This window comes from Larus michahellis, chromosome 3 (genome assembly GCF_964199755.1).
Source record: "Larus michahellis chromosome 3, bLarMic1.1, whole genome shotgun sequence".
NCBI classification, from domain to species: domain Eukaryota; kingdom Metazoa; phylum Chordata; class Aves; order Charadriiformes; family Laridae; genus Larus; species Larus michahellis.
In genome coordinates this window covers 103,580,290-103,597,123 of record NC_133898.1, presented here as the reverse complement: position 1 = coordinate 103,597,123, position 16,834 = coordinate 103,580,290, and the positions used below count along the sequence as shown (strand labels likewise).

At 37.5% G+C, this 16,834-nt stretch overlaps 1 protein-coding gene across 2 annotated transcripts in view; it reads right to left on the bottom strand.

The window, feature by feature from the left end:
* KHDRBS2 (KH RNA binding domain containing, signal transduction associated 2) overlaps positions 1–16,834 on the bottom strand; it is a 614,534-nt gene that overhangs the window by 29,918 nt on the left and 567,782 nt on the right. Inside the window, exons 9-10 of one of the 2 annotated variants that reach the window (XR_012586331.1) lie at positions 2,836–3,009; positions 826–877 (exon numbers count right to left, since the gene is read on the bottom strand). Coding sequence is in view for 1 of the 2 variants with exons in the window: in XM_074581525.1 (XP_074437626.1) it covers positions 2,912–3,009 (98 nt within the window). In the remaining variant the exon portion in view is untranslated. Of the gene's footprint in view, positions 1–825; positions 878–1,913; positions 3,010–16,834 lie in introns of those variants that run through there. The other variant, XM_074581525.1, reaches the window with a different exon arrangement.

Below are 16,834 nucleotides of genomic sequence, written 5' to 3'. Positions count from 1 at the left end.
TGCGTATTTGGTGCGCAACATCATCAGTTTTGTTTATTAACTCTTATCTAGTTTAACAATCCTGAGAGAGGAAGAGAATTTGTACTTTTTGTATTGTGACTAGGTTGGCACTTGTGGGTGAGTGAAGAAGTTGTATCTGAGCTGATTTTTTTTTTATGCTTCAAGCAATGACATTTGTCTTCTATCAAAAATCTCACACATAATCTGAAGTCTATATAAGAAGGTTATCCAAGATACACCTTTAAATGTATTTAACAGAGAAATATGAAAAGTTATGCCTCGATCTGTTCCATTACATGCTAATACAACGAACGTCTCTGCCATTCTAAAGCATAAAACGGAAAAACCTACCAAGAAAAAGGATAAATAACAAACTTCCTGTCTCTTTCTATATACTTTCGTCATATGAAGAAATGATAAATATTTTGAGAAGCAAAGGTAAGACAGTATTGTATTTTTCTATGTCATGTGACTAGTTTGTTTCCCAAATGTAGGTATGCTTTTAATAATAATAATCCTTCTTTGCAGGAGCAGTTATAAAGTATACCATCTTAATATTTACCGTTATAAGGCCTAGATGACAAGACTTGTTTTATTTAAAGGAAAGGTTTCATACCATATAAAAGCAAATGCTTTGATTGCCATTATACCATGATCACTGTTCTACTATGCAGGGAAACGCTGCTGGAAAGAATTCTTTATTTTAAAAGCCTATTTTAAAACCCCTATTTTAAAACAACATATGTTTCTCTGTGTTAGCAAACACAAATGCACAGATAAAATAGGAAATAGGAAAAAAAAACCCTGAGACACGGCAGAGCTTACCTGACCACTTCTCAGCAGATCTGCTGCTTTGCTGTCCAGTGCCTGTGAGTCCCTGAAACAGTGAGACAGAATAAACTCAATGTAACCACCATGTAGCCTACTCGGTTCACTTTAACACTTCAAACGACAAAACATACGCTTCAGAAACTACTCAAAAAGAGTTAGCATGCAACTCCAGCTGCAAAAGGTTTTGTTCACAAACTGAACAGCAATAGGCCTGTACTTTATTCTCATCAAAAAAGTAAACCAATCACATTGACAAAAAGCCACCGTAAACAAAAAGACTGTATTTAAAGGATTAACAGTTTTGGCATCCCTACCATCAAGTCTTCTGTTCTTTTTTTTTTTCTTTTTTTTCATCAAAATTTAGGTTATATATTTGTTGTTAGCAAGAGTTGCATTACTATTATTGTTAATTTTAGTTCTGTTTATTACCTTGAGGGTTATATATTGTAGAATGATTTTGTTGTCACTAGTTAATGTTAATTAGTTGTTTTAATAGCCTATATACCTATTTGTTATCTTTTGGTAGGTTTACTTTTTTAACTATCAGTAACTTAATAACTGAGAATATTTAACATTACTGTTGCATACTCAAAATTACAGAGTTACTATTAGTGTTACCTGTTTAACGTTTAGTCATCCTTTGAGTCCTGCGACATATTTCCTTAATAATCATCAGCCATCAAGTCTGATAGTCTCAAAAGAAATATCAGCCCTCTAAACTGCCTTCAAGGGCGATGATATTTAGCACTGAAAATTACAAATAAAGTTTTTGAAGTTGAGTACCAACAACTGGGCAGTGACACTGATGATTTGTTTATCAAGACAAATTGTTGTAAACTACGAAAAATGCAGTCAACGCACTCTTCTGAGTGAAAACAAATAGGTGAATCTATGCAATGCTTACATGTTGAATGGGATATTTAATGTGCGGGGAAACTCAAAGGTTGAAGAACTAGCATTTAGACAGTCTAACAGTGGTAAGTGGTAATCTTACCTCTTTAAACTCCATTACATTCTCACGAGAGACATGCTAATACAAACAAGTCAATCAGAGTTTGTGTTTAGCAAGATCAAGCTTAGAGGATAGTTTAAAATCCATTTATTGTTCTAAAGCATTTTTTTCCATTAACATGTTATACATTAGTGGATACTAACCATGATTCATGTAACAGTTTAGTTTGTTAACTTTTAAATTATTTAACAACCAGAAGTTATTAATACAACTTTTAAAGTCTTACACAAAAAATCTTAAAACAGGCTTGGGTTCATTTTTGTAATTTTTATATAAAAAACATTTTAGGCATCTCTTGAAAAAGAAATAAAGCAGGCATTTAAAGCTAGAAAACAAGTAATTCCAAATTTAGTTTGTTACAAAAGGTTTCAGCTTTATTGACAAATTATGGCAAACATATTTGACAAAATTATGGTTTCCTATTTAGAGAAGCTTACACATGGAACTTTATGTGATTTTTTTAACAAATACAGGTTAAAACACTGAACAAATTCAGTTAGCTACATACATACAGTAGCCGCTTGTTTTCAACCCCATTAAAACAGCATTTAAAATTAAATTTACAAACTTAATATCGAACATCTTAATCTAAACTAACATATATTAAAAAAGACAGGTTAAAACATCTTATCTACAGCTTGATTATTGTCCGGTTCAAAAAAAAAAAAAAAAGGAAAAAAAAGAATCATATTACAGTCTTTCAGCAACCCTAAACAAAAACTCAGCCTTAGCTAGTATGTAGAGAGACTCAAGATCTGTAACAGTGTCATGCTTTTTAAGTTACACACAGCAATGAATACAACCAACAGAACATCATCTTTGAATGGTTTATAGACAATGCTTGCCAAAGTTTTTTTGTCTCTGTTTTTTTTAAGTCCGTGTTATAAAATAATACTAATGCCAATGTCACTCCAATGTTATAGGAAATACAAGTAGTACATAGGATAATAATGAGCAGTAATCCCTAGGATAGAAAAGAAATGGACTATTACTTGTCTTGTTGCTGTTTATGTGGAGACCACAGGCTATTAATTGTCTTTGAGATGAGGTCACAGATGAGGAGGACCTTCAATATCTACCATAGGGGTGTTCCCTGTAACCCCCTCTGGCTGACCTTGGAGGTGGTGCCTTTAGGCTGGAACGGGTTGTGGCCCATTCTTCTTGTGCTAAAAACAGAAGAGAAAAGATATGTTTTGTAAATATCTAAACTTGAAAGAACAAAGAGCTGCTACTGCTAACGGCTGTCAGAATTCTCCAGGGTTTTGGGTGAAAGCTTTATAAAAAATAAAATGAGGATGGTGTTAGGATCCATTTCTTTATCCTCCCACAAAAATTTACAGAAAACTAACCTTCTGCTTCTCTACACAGGCAACCTGTCTGTCTCAGGATGAAAAAAACCTTACTCCTTCACTTTCAGCAGAGAATGAATACCTAGTGTGGTGGCAGTACAGTCAGCTCTGGAAAAATCACTGCGCTACTCTGTCAGCTCAGAATATATTTGATGTTTTGAGCTTCTAGCTTTTAAGCTAAAGCACCAATGTGAATAACATTTAATGCAGTTGGTATGTTAGTAAGATGAGAAATCTTTATCATGAAAAGATAACAGAAATACATTTGATTTTTTTCTTACATTTGAGACCAAAAGAAAGAAAATAATGGAAGAAAAATAATGTGTGGAAATGAAGCTACTACATTAAGCACAAGAGTTTTGCCAAAGAGTTTTTACTTTACATTATCTTTAGAATACTTTTTAAAATTTGTGTTAATGAAATATGCCTGGGAAGAATATGTTAAAAACTTTAAGGCTAGTTCAGTTTTTACGAGGCTTCTGCAAAGCTTCTTCCCCCCCCCACCCCCAGACAATGTATTTCTGGAAGTTAAGCCTTCCAAAGGAGCAAATGGGAAGCTACCTACAGTTGAGGTCCAGCAGTTGAACCCCAAACTTGAACTCTCTCCTCAATCAGCTAGTGGATCATCAATGATTTCTGTTTTTTTCTTCCACTGACTTCAACTGATCGTACACATGGTGATTAAAATGGAAATGCGGAAATCACAGTATATCATCTGTCATATCACATCATAGGGCAATGTTACTCCTGTTACAATAGTGTAGAATACAACTGATTCATGTCCACCAGAAAGTTCAAAATCCCTACATACCCCCCCCCAAGTTCTATCATAATCTATGTTTTTGTACTGAAATACAGAAGGTATTCAGAAATCAGTGTAACAAATGTTAGTTATTTTCCATATTCCTTTATTTTATTAGTGATCAGCTTGTTTGTATTACAGGTATGAATAGAAGATTAATGTCTGTAAAATATAAAAGTAAAGGTCAAGCCTTTCGATGAATAGGGGGGAATAAAGAACAATTTTTAAGGCGAATAAAAAACAGGGTCTGAAAAGAGAGGAGTTTAGAAGATTGGAAGGTGAACTGAAGCCAGAGAGAAAGGAAAAGGAAGATTCAAACTGATGATGAAACATTATGTTTGCAGTCACTATCAAAACAGAACTATTTGGAGCACCTCTCCTATGAAGACCGACTGAGAGAGTTGGGGTTGTTCAGCCTGGAGAAGAGAAGGCTTCGGGGAGACCTTATAGTGGCCTTCCAGTACCTGAAGGGGGCCTAGAGGAAAGGTGGAGAGGGACTCTTTTTGAGGGACTCTAGCAATAGGACGAGGGTAATGGTTTTAAACTGTAAGAGGGTAGATTTAGATTATATATTAGGAAAAAATTCTTTACTGTGAGGGTGGTGAGGCACTGGAACAGATTGCCCAGAGAAGTTGTGGATGCCCCATCCCTGGAGGTGTTCAAGGTCACGTTGGATGGGTCTTTGAGCAGCCTGGTCTAGTGGGAGGTGTCCCTGCCCATGGCAGGGGGGTTGGAACTACATGATATTTAAGGTCCCTTCCAACCCAAACCATTCTATGATTCTAAGATTCTATAACTTACTTCAGTCTTCACTAGTCTCTCCTTAAATAGTTTATTCATATTGTTTAATTATGATGAGCTTAAAATGACAACTCACCAGTGAAACCAATACATACAGAGGCCTTTGTTTCTCTTCTGCATCTGGATTAATATGTTTATTGATAATACTATAGAATTCCAAATACATGATAGTGATATTGTTGCATAGTACAAGCAGAGAAAAAATTGTTTAGATTTTTCTTTTTCTATGCATTAGAGTCTGAGTTCCAAACAAATTTTTTAAGCGATATGGTGACATATTAGCTACATGTATTGAATGGTGTGCTGATGTTATATGTTTGGTATACTATTTTATATGTATATTATTTACTTTGCGAAATTAAAGTCTTCCCCAACATGGATAGGACCACATACTGTCCACCCACATGGGAAATTGAGGTCACAATTTCTTTCTCTGGCAGGTCAGGAAGCCCTCCTGGGTAAAAGAGGATGAGGTCTCCTGGGCATGGGAGGGGAACTGAACTCTAAATGTTGCATGGGTGGAAAAGTACCAAGATACCAGTATTTAGTATAGAGAATCTCTTGCAGAATAGTTGAGGAGCTCCATAGTTGAAGAAGCCACACCATGAATGGAAAGGTGCTAATGTTTTGTGTGCGCTCCATTTCAGGGCAAAGCGAAATGGGTTAGTTCAAATCAACACTGAGTGTAAATTATCGTTTCACCTTGCACTGAAACTGAGAGAACACTCACATCTTTGGTTATGGCCAGGAGCGGGATTCACAAAACATCTTTTCAGTTGAAACACAGTCAGTAACTGCACTAGTGTAAATAGTCTGCTTTTTAATGCAAAGTAAGCCACATTCACTTGAAACAGTGCTCACAGGATCAGACACCATGTTTTAGTTGAGAGACAGTAAACAACACTTGAAAGCTTATGGAATAATATAAACTCCAGCAAATACTTTACCCTGGTAGTCACAAAGGGATACACTGGTGACTGGAGATATTGCTGATGATGAAGCATCAATTTTTGCCCCCCAGATTATCACAGGGCAGAGCATGATTTATACCACAGATTGCTTGGAGTCAGATTATTTATTAAAGTGGGTGCAGAGTGAATTTTAAATGTGAATGGTCAGTCAGGCCATTAGATCATAGACCAGATCCAGGCCCACGACCCGACCAGCAGTGCAGGCACACACACTGTTATCACACGTTGGCATCACATTGAATTGTGAATAGACCCAAATGCAGGCTGGAGAGGATGCTTATTTCCATCCTTTTATCACCTTTTCCTGGTCCTCTGGATACAGGTGTCACTGGCCCACTACCTTCCTCATCTCATATACTCCTTCACTGAAATTAACTGTATTTCCCAAAACCAAGGGATGAATTTGCCCTTCCAATCACATCAGTACTGTCAAAGACTGTTTAAAGTTTTTTTGATGCAGATTTCTTTCCAATTTTGGTTTAAGATAGTCAACATTAGTAGTGTAAAGGCTATTCTCCTAGTGTAAATGAAGTATTATATATCTACTGACTCCCTTATTGTCCAAACTTCATTTTTAAAAGGAATAAAACCATCGTTGATGTTAAGAAAAGAATTAATTCCACCTTGCCATTCACCTTTGAAGTTTAAAAGTTGCTGCTGCCTATTTATCTTTTTTTTATAACATTTAAAGACTTATATAAGACTTTAAAAATTCTCCCTGAATAATAAATGAAATTCATTACATATGCACTTTCATTTACTAGGAAAAAAACACAATAGCCCCCTTAGAAAATCAGAATACCTGTCATTTTCTTACCTGACTAATTGGAGTATCTAATCTTGCTACAGATCTACAACTGCAAAAAATGACCTATATTCCAAAAACTCCAGGAGTGTGCAGAAGTAACAGAAAAAAAGTTTGAACGAGCTGAAGCATTTTAGTTAATGAGCCTGATGTGTTTTAATGGACATGGCTTAATTCCTGGTATCTTGCTTTTGCTAATCAATGCTGACTTTTGTGGCCAGTAAGAAAATAATTAGCTGACTCTAGACTAAAATACTAAAGGGTTAAAACAGGTATCAAAGATTGCTTTTGTAAAAAAGGAAATACACAAGATAATGCTCTATAAAACAGAAAAAAAAAATATAAAGCATAAAAAGCCTGTTAAAATTCCAAAAGCTATTTCTTCTCTGCAAGATGTTTTCTCTGCAACTACATTTCATTATCTCATTGCCTTGGGGTGTGAGGGGAAAGCCTGGGGAGGGGGAATATCAGCTGCAGAGCCGAAGTAAGGCTCAGGCTACCATGTATTAGGAGTGGACAACTCTGGAGAAGATTTGGTAGCGGCTGCTCTTGCTATGGAACAAGAAACATTCCTGTTGTGATGGTTTTGGTGCATTCAATTTATTTTCTTTTTCTTTGAGCTGCTCAAGATGTTCTCTTGTTGAATATCAGGGGTTTTATGGTCACACGAAACAAAAGTTTACTGTGGAAAGCTATTGCCTAGAGGGTTGAAGAAGTGGCAGCCAATATGATATAGTTCTAAATCCTCAGGTCTCTCATTCCTACAGGGAATCAGTTTCCATATAGTGAATTTAAAAATCCTGCCTCTGCAGTATGTTTCATTGCACCCTTTAAAAATGGCATTTTGCTGTAAACGTGCTGCAGCTTCAATTACCCTTTGCTGAAGTGTCACTGCATTTGCAGAGAGGCCTTGGGGAGAAGTAAGATTTAGATAAAAAGGCAGAAACTTGATTTATATAAATGAAAACGACTAAAGTAGTAAAAATATTCACTAAGTGTACAACACAAAGACAAACCAATTCCTTGTTCCCTTCGAGTCATCCCCCCCCACCACCCCTGGACTGAAACACCTTCATATAAAGGTGAAATATACAGTACTCATATAGTAAAAAATGACTTTATATTACGCATTGGAAGAAGCTGTTTTTCCTTGACTGAGAGTGTTCTTAAAGTAAATTGCTGCTGTGGCTGTACCAGCTTCTGATACAGAACAGGAACAGAAAGCTAATTTGCAGTACAAGTCCATTATGCTCTTTTTTCCAGTAGCATGGTGGACCTATTTGCTTGATTTCAAACTTTAACAAGAACACAGCTGATTTATATCTATTTGGTAACACTATCATCAAAATATGAGAGGATGGTTGACAGCTAACAGCTCTTGTTGATATTGCATGATAGACTCTACTGCATTAACAGGCGAACCTGTAGCCAAAACATAGATGAAAGTTTTGGGAATAGAGTCTTCAACTGGAAAACCGCTGGCCTCTACCACTCATACAGCAGTAAAGGATTATATGTTTATTGTGGAGAAAGCATGATCATATGAAGCAACACTATAAAGAGTCTCTGACCCACACAACGCCAATAAATTACAAGATGCAGCCACACTGAAAAAAGAAAATCAGATTATTAGTGTTTTTTCATACAGAGAATTTTAATGAAGAACAATATAGCTGAATGCTAGTAATTAAAAGTTCCTTGATGTGCAAAGTTGCTCTTTCATGTCTCAATTCCAGTACTCCAAGGTAACCTTTGTTTTCCAGCATCAAGGCAGGGCCCTGAGAATGGAAAGCTCGGTCTTCAGGAATAGTCTTAAAGGATGGAAGCCATATAGACCACCTCAGTAGTCACACAGAGATTTGGGTAGTTCTTTGGGTAACAGAATGGTCAAAAGATCCTTCAGCCATTTTGGTTCCCAGGCTGAGTTTCACTGTGTTTCAACAGGAGCTTCTCATCATTAGATTTTGTTGCATGCAAGACAGGTAAGAATTGAGTAATTCCTGATTCCCGACTGCTTATCTCCTAGACCATGGTTCTCCTCCCACTGCTGCCTACACGCTGTATTAAATGTCGACTGCGTTTTCATTTCTAATGAATATGAGCATTTCATGTGCGGCAGAAACAGAACAAAAGCTAAAATTTCTTTCTTGATAGAATTTCTGCCGATTTTAGGTGGTAGTTTTGCATTTTCCATTTGGGAAGGCAATAATGCAAAACTGTTTCAGTCTTGTATCAACAAAATATATTGCAGTTAGCAGTCTTAAGGGTGCTCAACAGACATAATAATGGCAGAGCATTGGTACAAGGGGAGCGGTCTCCTCCTAAATGACACAGCCAATGATCTTATTTGACTGCCTGGCATAGGTATCTGGCAATCATCCAGAAGTTGAGACACCAATTAGTTGGCAAGGGAGCACGCAGTGCCCTTTTGTGCAAGTCACTGGTAAAATCAAAGCTACTCTGGCACATTCTGCATGGGAAACACAGCAGACTGCACAGGTCATGTGAAAAGCTGAGCATGGACAAGACCGAACTACTAGATTGTGTCCATATTTAGTTTCCTACAGCATTTAAGGAAGCTGTGACCATACTACCGTTTCAGTTGGAATTTAATCCTTCCAGTTAAAACTGTCACTTAAATTCCAGGTCTGGGCTCCTTTCTGACCCACTCTTCTCAGATAGTGTGAGGTTATGTCCTTGTTTCTGCAGTAATCATTTGTTAATGTTATTGTTTAGTATAATTTAGGTTTTCAATGTAATCTTCTTGGGGTTTTTAAATTTTTTTTTTAACAGTCGAGTAGTTTTGAAACCTCTTGGACCACTAAACCATCTCCAAATTGCTTGCTGACTACCCTGCACCTCTATTAATGAAAACTCAGCAAAAGCATTTTATTTTACTATATGTGATCTGTTTTGTGGACCAGGTTGAGATCATGCATTTTAACCTGCTCAGAAGAGATGGATATCACTTTTCTTCCATCTGTAAAAATGAAACAATTTTTGTTTCCTACTTTTTGAATATTAAATAATTTTAAAGTAATTTTGAGCTTTCAGGAAAATGAACCGATCATGTTTCCAGAGATTTCAGTGAAAAAAACCCAGACGTAAGTAATAGATTTCTTTAAAAATCATTAAAATTATGCCAGGATGACACCAGAAAAATTTGCAGACTGTGTAAAAATGTCTGAAAATACTTCTGCAACAGGTCTCTACTGCTCTACTTCTATTCCTCTGACACTTCTAAAACTAAAAAGGCAGAAAGAATCCTTACCAACCACAGGTGCCATTTCAGATTTCACAAAATATCAGAAACCTGCCGAGCAAAACAACGAGGCTTTCAGAACAAGACACCTTCAGTATCTAGTTTTGACAGGGATTGTGCCCCTAAAGACCCAGAGTCTGTGGAATAGGACCACTGACCCACTGAATGGTGAACCCAAGCCTCCCACTCTCCTTGGGAGTGTATTTGCTTCTAATGCTAACTGAAACACAAGAATACGTCATTGCCAGTACCTGGGGAATGCAACTCCTCGGAATGACGGTTTCCTCTGAATCACAGTTTCCAAGTTCCCACTCACCAGCAGAAGCAATGATTCCAGAAATAATAGGCTAGAAAGACTATTTTTGCTATTAAAATTGTGTAGCTGAATATATAGTGGAAGGCCCTTTTTGCAATTTCCTTATTAATAAAAGCCCTTATCTTTGAGAATATATTCTCTAGTTAATATAATTACTACATCTGTTTAAAAAGAAGGCAGGCAAAATTACTTCATGAAATAACTGTAGAGTAAAAAGTCTGTAGAGTAGAATACAGACTGTGATGTCTTTTCACCCATGTTTTCATATGTTTATCTGCCTATGTCCCTTGCTAATTTTTCTTACACTTTCTTTTGTATGGGAGCTCATAGGTGCTGCTTTGAAAGGAACAAGTTACATTTGCTACTCAATGACATAAAACCAGATGTGATTCTAGGCCCAGTCTTCAGACCTAGGATGTTGATTCCAGAAGCGTCACAGATGGTCTGATCCCCTCTGGGATACAGTACTGGTCAGGAGGGAGACAGGAGAGGGCAATTTGGCACAGTGCCCTGTATTACTTAGCAGAGAAAGCGATCCTGTATACTTGATCTACCACTCCCCCCAGAAAGTATTAAAAGTTGTGCAGGATATATAAAAAATGGAATAAATCAGGGGTGCAGATCTCGCAGAAGATCAGGGAAAAAAGCTCAAAACATGCTGTGAAGGAGACAAATTGCTGGCGAGAACAGTGGTGTCTGCTCTTTCTCTGAGAGACTGCACCACAATGTAAAGGAAAGAGAGCTTGGAACATATTCGATCTTAATGAAGTGACATGTTAATGAAGTGGAAACTGACAGAGATTTCAGGTGAAGAGCAGGTAAGAGCTGTAGCCTTGCAGAAAAGTAGTTGGGAGAATTGCTACCGAGTCTGTGAATCAGTGTGCCCAAGAGCTGAAGGGATGTGCAGGGCCGTCATTGTGTTTTAATGCTGATTCCTTTTCCTCCTTCTGACTCCCGCGCAAAGAAACCCTGCGGAGTCCGACCTCCCCGCTCCCTCGGTGGGGTCCACCTGCCATCCAGTCCTTCTGCTCTAGCGCGCTCCTCTCTCCCACTGTCCTTTTCACTTCTGACTGTCCTCAGTGCTATCAGGTGTCAAAGACTGTGATTGAAAAGAAATCCACAGAGGCTGTTTAATAACTGAAGGCTGAAGACCCATTTTTTTCCAGGAATTTGGTGTTATTGCCAACGTGCAAAATCTCTCTGATGTTGTCATTCATAGCTAAGGAGAAATGTTGTGTGCTTCGCTTTCAGAAACTAAAAGTACAGGTTACGTGGCATGATGGAAACCTAAGAGAGTTTATAGCTGAGGAATCTGAGTGTGCTTGGGCATGAGGATTGCTTTGGGTGTGGTAACAAATGTCATCGTAAATTTTTTGGTGGCTACTCTGATAGGAAATGTGAAGTCATGGGCATGGCTCTTTTAATTACACTGGATATTTCTTTCCATTTGCTGTATGCTCCCTGTGAATCAATATTTGAAGCTCACATTTAGGACACACAAATTAATTGCTGTTATCACAGGCAATCAGCACCCTTGGTTTATGATTGATTGAAATTATATATTAGTATTTTAGCACTGCTTTTTACAATTCACATTGACTCTTAGGTGCTGTGTTTGCTGTTATATAAATATTTCCAATATCGATTGCAGACATTATTGATATATTAGCTGAGACTATCTTTAAAGATTATTGTTTGATCAATTGCTGGTAGACTCAGTAGGTCTGATCTACTGTTTAAATACAGAATTTAAGTTAGATTTTTTTCTTACTGGAGAGCTAGAATGAAAACAGGTCACAGTATTGTTAACCTGTGAACTTCCTTTGAATGTGGGATCACTAAATGGTATCATTTATAACAGAGATACATATGAAGTTGGTCCTGTCTTATTTTTTACCTATGTAGTATTAAAGGCACAGAAAAATTCACAGTGTTCCACCTACCCCAAAATTCTACCCCAAACAGTGGCTATCATCACATGCTTAAATATATTCTGGTACAAGATTCAAGAAAAGCACATACTCAGAGCGCTTTTTTCGTACTCTTTAGTCGGCATTCTGCAACCTTGTCATGGAATTTTCCAGCATTGAATAACACTCACAAATGCAAAGAGGGCAACAATACAAGTAATTAAAAGGCAGATCATATTAACAGATGCTTTAAAATTAAAAAATACATATTAACACCATGTGATTTGCATATGAGTATGTTATTTCCTAATAATTTTACATTAATATTCATTGCTTATTCCCTGTAATAATAAAGACCTGATCACTTCTTCTTCCTGGTAACTTATTTAACAACTGAATATTGCCCACAATTTTTGGGCACAACTTCATTCATCTCTGGTCAATTATATTGGGACAGGTGGCCAGGAAGAGATAAAAAGAGCTATTCTGTTTAGATAGTCAAGACGTATATAACGGCAATTAAGATAATGGTTTAATTTGATCTGCCATTTAGCTTTCAGTGCTATTAGAAACAGAGAAGCTGCCTTAATTCAGAATAAAATGGTTTTCTTTCCTATGAGGAAAAAAATCTCTACCTTCTTTGCAAGGTCATTACACTGCATAGATTTGGGGGGAGCACACCACACTAGAGATGGAGCGTAAGTGGCAGTCAGGAATTGTGATTACTGGCTCTACTCCTTGTTTGCTCAGTGACCTTGGATAATTGTTTAATAGTTTGTGGTATGGCTTCTTCACCGGCAGAATGAGACAGGAATACCTGCTTCCCTGAGGTGTTCTGAGGTGTAATTAATTGCCTGAGCAGTGAGAGAGAAGTGCTATGGACGTGCTGAGCAGAAGACCCAATAGAAACCAGACATTTAACTTTAAAATAAGACCACTGAAAATTAGAATTATTTTCTTTGGGTAATTCAATTTGTGCTGTCTTTCTAACAAGCCTCCAAACTTCTCCCTATGTGAAAAGATGGGTGGAGACAAAGTACTAAGCAACAGTTGGAAACTTTGCCCTACACGAGCTAATGACTAAAGTTCAGCTAACATTGACAAAGCCAGGATTTTACCCCATAAATCCACACAAAAAAAGACAGTTGCACTTTTCTCGTGTCATAATTGGACAAGTATATATTATTTTAGACAAAAAATTCAAGAACAGGCTTTGCCTTTTTTTTTTTTTTTTTTTTTTTTTTTTTTAAAGAGAGCATGCACTTATTTCTTCACTCTTCTGCTCTCTTTTTGCTTATCTGCAAACCCTGTAACATAGACAGGATTTCCTGACTTGCTACTATGCATTTTATAATTTTGTGAGAATAGCTGAAATGGCTATCTTTCAAATCACAAATGGAACCTTTTTTATTTGAAATGTGGAATCTTGTCAGAAGACAAAAGGTGTTTGTGAAACGTAGACTCAAAACCACTATGCTCACTTATACCGTGCTAAATACCACTTACTTTACTAAACATACTGCATATGCAATATATATGGCTTAAAAATTAGAAATGTTAGGTAAACCTCATGGTTCAGTAGTCCATTTTCTGGACTTAGCTGTCCTTAGCTTTAAAAAGCTACTGTCCCTATGAGAGTACCTTCTCTTCAGGAGGGATAATAAATTAGATATTCCAAATCTACTTTAGTGTTGTGAGCTGCCCTGGCTTAAACTGGTAGGGGAGAATCACAGAAATCCTCCAGCTGACCTAGCACCGGAGCAGATGAGGACTGCTCGTGCGCTTGTGGGTTGAGTAATGCCAGCATGCAGAGCAGCAATGAACGACTGGAGAAAATAATTTCTTCCAAGGCTTCAGCCACTTTTGCAGCAAACATCTGCCTCAGGCAGGAGAGGAGAAGCACCAGGGTTCCCAGGTAACTAGTTTGGGAACCTGCAACACAGGGAGGAACCGGGCTGCTACCAGTGTTGCTGTGAGGTGATCGTGAACATGACAGTGTGGAGGGAGTTCTAGTTTTTAATTGCTTATTTATTTTTATTTTCAGGAAAAATGAATTTTCTATTACTTTATGAAACGTGCAGCGATATACTCTGCCTGGAATTACACAGATGGTCAGCACTACATGCGCATCGGTATTACAGGACTTTTTTCTTAGATTCTCCAAATCTACTGTTCCCAGTAGAACTTTCTAAAGAATTATAGCCTAATTTAAACAATGATTTGACAAAACAGCAATAACTTTAGCATCATCCCCACAGTAGCCATCATAGCTGAATTCAAAATGTGCTCCCTTTTCTGCAGACTTTCAAAATCATGCTCTTATGAAAATCATAAATCTCTTCTGAGGGAATGAATACTATTTGGGAGACAGCTAAGGTGATTCCTCCAGCAAAAGAATTGATAAAATTTTGCAGAAAATCGAGGAAATGCTTTTGACAGTTCATTCTGTCCCACAGAGTAGGAACTGGATCTCTGATACCCTAGTAAGTATAGGAATGAATGAAATAGAAGATTAAGGGAGGACAATTTATTTGGTATATCTTCTGTCCATATGCAGTAGAAGTCTCCAATGACTCCTGTTTTTGGTGGAAGAAAAACAGAGCGCTGTACAGGAAGACTCAGGAGCACTTCTGAGTTCCCAGGGCTGGGTTACACCTGCCTCATGCTCAGGGAGGGACCAGATGCCTCTACTCCCCCAAAATAAAGGCGGTCATGCAGGTCCATGGCCCACTCCAGCATTTTTTGGGACAGAACCACAGCACATGCAGCAAGGTCATCAGCCTGGACAGCTGAGGAAACATCAGGACTCAGGTGCTATATCAGTATTAGCACATGGTGCATACAAATAGGAATGATCTTCAGAGTGAAACAGCTGACGCTGAGGACCTCATGTTCACACTATACGGCTTCTAGAGATTTTTTTCCATTCCAGACTGGCCATAGTTTGAGCCTCTGAACTGAATTCTCACAAAAAGGTGAGTGCACATTCTGGTTTAGTTCCAAAGTAAAAGTCATGTACTTTGAGCCAACTCAGTGATGTGAAAAGAAGAGTGACAAATGGAGACAATTGGGAAACCTGCTTTGAAAGGGCACTTCTGGTCCTATGCTAGTGTAGAAGCGCCCAGCATGTGCTAACCTGCTGGCCAGGTGCTCTGTAGAGACACAGCAGAAAAACTCCACCACGCTGGAGCATCTGTGTCCTGTTGCCTCTGAGATGCTTAATCAATGCTAAGATGTGCCAAGGCCTAGAAACCAAAGAAAGTTTTCTTTGGTATGTTGCCAGTGATATTTCCTATCAGATACCAAATGTATATGCTCAGATGATACAAATGTACTATCAGTGCACATTAGTAAGGCTTTATTAATTAGTGTTAGAAAAAATCTTGCCTGTAATCACAAGCTATGGGAAATCAAACACTGCAATGAGGAGAATCAGACCTATGTCTCTTACATCTGCATATCAGTCACTACCTTATTTGAGCACTTGATTTCCTACATTTGAAAACTTAAATGGGGCTAGGCTAGAAAAAAAATAGGGTAAGAAACCCTTAGCAACTTGAGCATAATGAATATTAGGACCAATGACCTACTATAGCAAAGCTATTGTTTGGAACTTGGACTTGACCGCCAAACAAACCTCTTCACCTGCAGAGCAATTGCTAAGAAGTGCTTTTTCAAATTTTAACAATATTTTTCTGTATACATTGCAGCATGGCTTCATCTGGTTTTATCACTGCCATAGATTCACCAACACAGGTTTTATTTCACATCAGGATGGTAGCTACTTGAGTTTCTCCACGAAATGAGCATGCTTATGTCTTATCATGAAATATGAGAATTTATGTCTCCTAAGGCAACATCTCTTCAATCAACCTATTTATCATAATTCCTGAAGTTTGAATGCTCCGTACACTCTTTCCTCCCCCAACTTCATCACTATATATTTATTTTTACTTTTACTTCTTCAGCAAAAACTATCATTGTTACTCCAAAAAAAAGCCAAACAACAAACCAACCTAGGTAATATGCTCTTCAGGCCAAACACAAAATTAAAAAATAAACAAGATAATAAAAAAGTAGTGGAACATTCCTGTACATTTTTAGTTGTTAGTCGTATAAAGCCCTATAAAGAATTTGTGTATAAAGCACTGTCTGTGTAGAACATTACTTAGTAAAGTAATTGTCATCACAACTGCAAAGATCTCATATTGAGTCACTGTCAAGGAATTATTTGTGAAATAGTCAGTTAAATCATCGTGGCAGCATTTTACAACTTAGAGGTTGTCTTACGTTAAAAGAAATTTTGCTAAACAGTTACACTCTCCAATTTTAATTAAAGATGGAATTATCCTAAACCCAAATACCAGCTGTTTACAAGTGAGCACTTAATGCTAAACTGGAGTAGAATACACACTACAAAATGTGGTAATTAGAGAAAATGTGCACATTAAAAAATTTATGGTGAAGATAGAGCACACTTAAATAATGCTGTCTCCTCGCCGCAATGGCAGCACACGCAGTAAACAGCCTTGCAGGCTTTTCCTGTATAGCAACAGGAATGTCAGTGGAGTTCACTTATGTCTTCCCTCTTTGTGTAAAAGACAAGGTACAGATTAACCTTCCTAACTCTTGCCTAAGGCCTTTGGCAGATGGTGTTATTCTAATTTAATTGTGGTGGTTTAGGAGGTTATAGACTTTAACCCTCTCCTTTTACCCTCTACCTAAGGTTTCTGCATTTTTGGTAGTAGCAACAGAAGTCCACGTGTACTGTCCTC